The sequence below is a fragment of the Coregonus lavaretus genome (assembly GCF_964263955.1).
Source record: "Coregonus lavaretus genome assembly, chromosome: 23".
NCBI lineage: Eukaryota > Metazoa > Chordata > Actinopteri > Salmoniformes > Salmonidae > Coregonus > Coregonus lavaretus.
In genome coordinates this window covers 23,125,935-23,132,734 of record NC_140010.1, presented here as the reverse complement: position 1 = coordinate 23,132,734, position 6,800 = coordinate 23,125,935, and the positions used below count along the sequence as shown (strand labels likewise).

Genomic DNA, 6,800 nt, shown 5'->3' with positions numbered 1-6,800 from the left:
TAGAAAGGATGGACAGACATAATTCGATAAGGCTACTGCTCTTTTCCTGTGTTAGGCCTAATTCACCTGAATGGCAACAAAATATCAATTCACTTTAACATCATGTTTTTCCCTGGTCCTTCCATAGGTGATAGTGTGAGCCAGTGTGCAGCAGCAGTCCAGGCCCAGGGGAGGGACCGACCGAGCGGATGCCCCAGGCTGTGCAGCGGGGGCGGCAGGCTCGACCATGACTCGGCTGATGTTGGGCCGGACCCTGGAGCGCATCTGCAAGGCTGTCCTGCTGCTCTGCCTTGTGCACTTCGTCATCATGATGATCCTCTACTTCGACGTCTACAGCCAGCGCTTTGACCAGATCTTCAGCCGCTTCAACAACGGCCGCAACACCAGCCGCAACGGACACCACTACTACTACAACCTCAGCCGGCCCAACGCCACCTACACCAGCTACCTGGCCACCGCAGACCAGCTGCTGCCCACCGTACGACCCGAGGGAAACCACACACCGCCCACTGCCAAACCTATACAACCTTGCCCGGAGATACCCCCTGGTCTAGGTAGTTGATGATCCCCTTTTACACTAATGACTAATGAAATAGTACCCTTTTCACATTACAATGCCGACTCTAACTATACTGTGCTAGCTCAGATATATTTGTTTAACTTTCAAATTTTATTTTTTACATTGTTCTACTGTGGTTGATGCATAACCAGACCAGCACAGTTATTACAGCACAGCTCAGATACTATCATCATTATGAAATCTGAACAAGGGGATTTGGTAATAGTTAATTACTCTAATTAGTATAGTGTGTAGTAATCTGAAAATAGATGTCAGAGAGATAGAGGCCTGCATGTGTTTGAGCAGCAGACTCTCTGGCAACTACTTTCTATTCTAAAATGTAGTGGATGGAATGTTTACTCCAATTACTGTAAAAGCTAGTGTTTCTGTATGTTTTCTGGGCCGCCCGGGTGAAACATAAAATGGATTTAATGTCAGCACTCTCCGCTGTAATATATATTTCATCCAAAGAAACACCACTAGTCCACAGCGACGTTGAACAGACTAACACAACAGTATTCTTTCAAATACTGGAAAATACAGTTAACTAAGATATGTAGCTGTGTGGCGTTTGACTTATTCCTATGCTTTTAGGCTTTCAGCAAACTCAATTTAAAGCTGCTGCAATAGGGAAATCCCAGTTACCTTTGTAAGAATTCCCTTCATCAGCAGAAATCCTTCTCATTAACTTCCTTGTCATTGCAAGGCTTTTCTTGCTCATTATGCCATTAGATATGCCTGCGAGCACAAGGTCTTTGCCACTCAGCTCCTGCTAATGAGTTTTAAGTAGAGGTCTTGAGGGAGTTGTGGGGAACCAACACTTTGTCTCATGACCCTCCACTCCCATGCATTTGTTCCCTTCTTTATTTCTCTGGGTTGAGGTTTCCACTGAGTTTGACTGGATGTCTTTAGGAGACACATCAGCACTGAGTGGTTGTTTACTGTTAGACCCCCCCCCCCCCCCCCCCCCAACACTCCACACACACACACACACACACACACACACACCCTCCTGCCCGCCCTCAATGAGTGGTTGATGCACTGGCTCTAAAGCCTGGGCTTTACCACGATCCATAAGTGCATTGTGTGATTGCAAAGAATAGAGCTCCAGCTTTTACTTTCATTCATTACCTCATATTTTACTAGAATAGATGCAAGCAACTGCTGTTTAAGGCTTAAGGAGCTTATATGCTCTTGTCTGGGTGGCTTGATGGAGCTGTTTTAATGACCCCACTATGACAGGTTCAAAGTGGAAGAAATGAACACTTTGAACCTGACACTTCTGTTGACTGTGTAGATCGATCTAAAGTTTGTGCATCAATTAGTATTACTGTGTTGTTATGCACATTATGGTAGTTGAACCATTCCATATCAGTAAGTGAGTCCATTTGATACATTTTGGATAGAGAAAGAAGGTGTTGTTGCTGTTGTCGACCAATTATCTACAATGTCAAAATCCCAAATCAGAATAACGATTCATTATCCAGATTAATTTGAATAAACTATTCATAGAGTACATAATGAATGTTATTACCAGTACTGTAATTTGGCTATTTCAATTGAATTAGATTTGATATGACTCTGTGACTGCCACTGCCTCCCTCCCTGCCTCTTCTCTCAGTGATGGAGAAGGTGCCAGGGGTGGTAATGAATTGTAGACAGAGTCAGAGACTGAGAATGCCTCTGTGTTAATCACAGCCAGGTGCAGATAGATAGATGGTGGTGGAGGGGAGAGGGAGGGAGGCCCCAGGGAGAGGAGGCCTTGGCCAGGGGGACACGGGGGAGACTCCCAACCCAGCTGACAGGTGCTGCTTGTGTTTGGACTTCTCTCTCTCTCTCCCTCCCTCTCTCCCTTCCTCTCTTCTCTCGTTCTCTCTCTCCCCCTACCCACACCTCTCTCTCTCTCTCTCTCTCTCGGGCAAGGAGGAATTAAAGGTGCTATATGCAGAAATCGCTCCATCATTTTCCAGCTGTTCAAATTCGAATAGTTCCCCTAATAACAGTTTATATGACAAAACAAGCATGTATAGTGTAGAGAATCATTGTACCATCTAAACTGGTGTGAAATATACAGTGCCTTCGGAAAGTATTCAGACCCCTTTACTTTTTTCACATTTTGTGACGTTACAGCTTTATTCTAAAATTGATTAAATTGTTTTTTTCCCCCTCATCAATCTACACACAATACCCCATAATGACAAAGCAAAAACAGGTTTTTAATTTTTTTTGCTACAAGCTTGTCACACCTGTTTTTGGGGAGTTTCTCCCATTCTTCTCTGCAGATCCTCTCAAGCTCTGTCAGGTTGGATGGGGAGCATTGCTGCACAGCTATTTTCAGGTCTCTCCAGAGATGTTCGATCAGGTTCAAGTCCGGGCTCTGGCTGGGCCACTCAAGGACATTCAGAGACTTGTCCTGAAGCCACTCCTGCGTTGTCTTGGCTGTGTGCTTAGGGTTGTTGTCCTCTTTTAGGTGAACCTTTGCCCCCAGTCTGAGGTCCTGAGCGCTCTGGAGCAGGTTTTCATCAATGATTTCTCTATACTTTGCTCCGTTCATCTTTCCCTCGATCCTGACTGGTCTCCCATTCCCTGCCGCTGAAAAACATCCCCACAGCATGATGCTGCCACCACCATGCTTCAACGTAGGGATGGTGCCAGGTTTCCTCCAAACGTGACGCTTGGCTTTCAGGCAAAATAGTTCAATCTTGGTTTCATAAGACCAGAGAATCTTGTTTCTCATGGTCTGAGAGTCTTTAGGTGCCTTTTGGCAAACTCCAAGCGGGCTGTCATGTGCCTTTTACTGAGCATTGGATTCCGTCTGGCCACTCTACCATAAAGGCCTGATTGGTGAAGTGCTGCAGAGATGGTTGTCCTTCTGGAAGGTTCTCCCATCTCCACAGAGGAACTCTAGATCTCTGTCAGAGTGATCATTGGGTTCTTTGGTCACCTCCCTGACCAAGGCCCTTCTCCCCCGATTGCTCAGTTTGGCCAGGCGGCCAGCTCTAGGACGAGTCTTGGTGGTTCCAAACTTCTTCCATCTAAGAATGATGGAGGCCACTGTGTTCTTGGGGACCTTCAATGCTGCAGAAATGTTTTGGTACCCTTCCCCAGATCTGTGCGTCGACACAATCCTGTCTCTGACCTCTATGGACAATTCCTTCGACCTCATGGCTTGGTTTTTGCTCTGACATGCACTGTGAACTGTGGGACCTTATATAGACAGGTGTGTGCCTTTCCAAATCATGTCCAATCAATAGAATTTACCACAGGTGGACTGCAATCAAGTTGTGGAAACATCTCAAGGATGATCAATGGAAACAGGATGCACCTGAGCTCAATTTCGAGTCTCAAAGCGAAGGGTCTGAATACATACGTAAATAAGGTATTTCTGTTTTTATTTTTAATACATTTGCGAACAAAATCTAAAAACCTGTTTTCGCTTTGTCGTTATGGGGTATTGTGTGTAGATTGCGGATGATTTATTTTTATTTAATCGATTTTAGAATAAGGCTGTAATGTAACAAAATGTGGAAAAAGTCAAGGGGTCTGAATACTTTCCGAAGCACTGTTCATTCAATAACCTAAAATATTGTATTCGCAGCTGTTTGAAGCTGGTGTACAAAACCGAAAGTAAAAGACACAAAAACGAAACATAGAACTGGAAGCATAGAAATAGTGCACATAGGACAGATCTACCACTTCTTAGACTTGCTTTCAATGAGAATGACAGACCTATACATTTACATTTGATATTTTAGTAATTTAGCAGACGCTCTTATCCAGAGCGACTTACAGTTAGTGAGTGCATACATTTTCATACTGCCCCCCCGTGGGAAACGAACCCACAACCCTGGCGTTAAAAATATCTGTCATTATGGAATATTTGCATCACAGGGTTGCAGTATTTTATGAATGCTGGAGGTGTAACATTTTCCTAGACGCTCTTATCCAGAGCTACTTACAGTAGTGAGTGTATACTTATTTTTTTCTCCCCTTACTGGTCCCCCGTGGGAATCGAACCCACAACCCAGGCGTTGCAAGAGCCATGCTCTACCAACTGAGCCTCACGGGAGGATTGTGCTGGTGTTATCACTTCCACCAAATAATGTCATACACATTGTTTTTGCCTATGTTGGAGTTGGTGTCCATAGGTTTATTGATTTCTCTCTTTTTAACTCGATACTGCCCTCCAAACCTCTTAACTAATTTAAGCCTAAACTACAACAATGGTTTTGTATAGGCTAAATGGAAAAGAGTAAGTTAAGAACTTTAGGTTTAAAACTAATCTGCACGTCACACACCTACAGTATCCTCTAGGACCCTTTGTTGTCATAATAACTTGGTCTGCTCCTACTGTCCTCAGCTCAGAACCACTGAACTGTATAGCCAGAGGTCATACTTCCCTGCTGTACTAATACTAAAGCCAATCCTATGCCGCTGGGTACTGAACCAACCCTAGCGCCGCATTCTGCTGGGTCTTCAGTTCAGTCTGAGGTGACTAACACGTCTCCCCATCAGAGGAGACAGTATTTCTCCCCGTGGGATCACACCAATCACTGCTGTGATAGTGTTGCTTTCTGAAGGAGGAGCATCGCTCAGAGAGAGTGCAAAGTTGATGGATGGCAGTTTGCTTAGCACATAATTACCAGGTCTGGGGTTATACATCTACTAGGAGGTCAGCTGAACAAAGCCATTACACTGCTTTGAGAAAGGACACTGTTCGGGATTGTCTACCTGGCTCCATCAAATCAAAATCAAAATCTTGACCTTTTCTGTACGTACACAGTAATGGTTTTCAGATCCTCAAGGCCTCTACATCTGAATTTATCTTCCAGGCCAAAATGTGTCATAGTGCATTTGTTTGGTGTCCAGTGCATGTATGTCAAGCATAGGCACGAATACAGTAGATCCACCACTAAAGCTCTCAGAATAGGTTGTAGTGACCTAGGGCTGGGCAATATATCGAATTAAATTGATTAATTCAAATGCATGTTTTTGCGCGATATTCCAAAAGCCTGTATCGCAAGAATCAGGGTTTTGTTATTTTTCATTTTTATGAGCGTTTATGTCCGCTTGTTTTCATGTTGTATTTTTGGTCTTGTTTCTTTTGCTCCTTCTGTGCTGTGTGCACCTCCCCATTTACACCAGAGATCCGTATATAATGAAGAGTTGCACGTCTCCGCCCTAACAATGGGAGTCGTTGTCCCAAAGGTGGGAAGGCAGGCGACAAGCTTATGTACAAAATAAGCCCATGGAAACGCATTGGGCTTATTTTGGACAGATTTTAGCGAGTGAAACCTCTCGCTTTGCCTCTTCCTCTATGGTTTACACACACCAAATCCCTCCCCCCGCCTCTCACACCAACAAAGTGGACACCAAAAAACATTGAGACATTATTTTACTGTAATAGAGGAGAAGTTAACTTTTCTAAGGATACCCTTTTTATGTCTCAACTACTCAAATTGCGCGCAGAGCAGACACTACTAAAACGAGAGTATCAATGAACATTGATTCTGAAAAATGAATGCTCAGTTTGTCGCGCGCAGCATTGGGGTACGACGTACTGCTAGCAGCATTTTAGCCAAATACTGTTATACTAGCAGTCTAGCCTGTGTTTTATAAATGTGTAATAAGCATACAACACAATTATATAAGGAATTGGCAACTCGTTCTTATTCTGAGAAACAAGATAGGCCACTTGATTTCAACATCTGAATAAAATGGACAGGCTAACATGCTTTTCAAACAGTTGGAGACAGACAGAAGGGTGTGTTCATAACAATTCAACTGTTCAACCTTTTTAGCTAACAAATAGATCCAAGTTGGCTACACTTGAAATATAAAGATTAGCTGGCTAATCACTAGCACGTGGGCTTGAGAGATTGTTGATGAGACCTGTGTTAATTTTCTATAGCCTAAAGCCTGCTACAAGAAGTTAGTCATTATTAGTGAATGTGCATTATGCATGGTTCTAGTTAAATTTGTAACAAAAAAATGCGTTTTTATAGACAGAAATGCAGTGTATTTGACCTTTAATTGTACAAACAACTCTTATTTAGAGAAACCATTTAAAATATATATATATATACAGTCGTGGTCCAAAGTTTTGAAAATGACACAAATACTAATTTTCACAAAGTCTGCTGCCTCAGTTTTGATGATGGCAATTTGCATATACTCCAGAATGTCATGAAGAGTGATCAGATGAATTGCAATTAATTGCAAAGTCCCTCTTTGCCATGAA

At 43.2% G+C, this 6,800-nt stretch overlaps 1 protein-coding gene across 1 annotated transcript in view; it reads left to right on the top strand.

The window, feature by feature from the left end:
* Positions 1-226: 226 nt before the first annotated feature.
* LOC311098936 (beta-1,4-galactosyltransferase 2-like) overlaps positions 227-6,800 on the top strand; it is a gene marked incomplete at both ends in the record, with an annotated part of 124,696 nt that continues 118,122 nt past the window's right edge. Inside the window, one exon of the mRNA XM_084139490.1 lies at positions 227-554. Coding sequence (XP_083995616.1) covers positions 227-554 — 328 coding nt within the window. The remainder of the gene's footprint in view (positions 555-6,800) is intronic.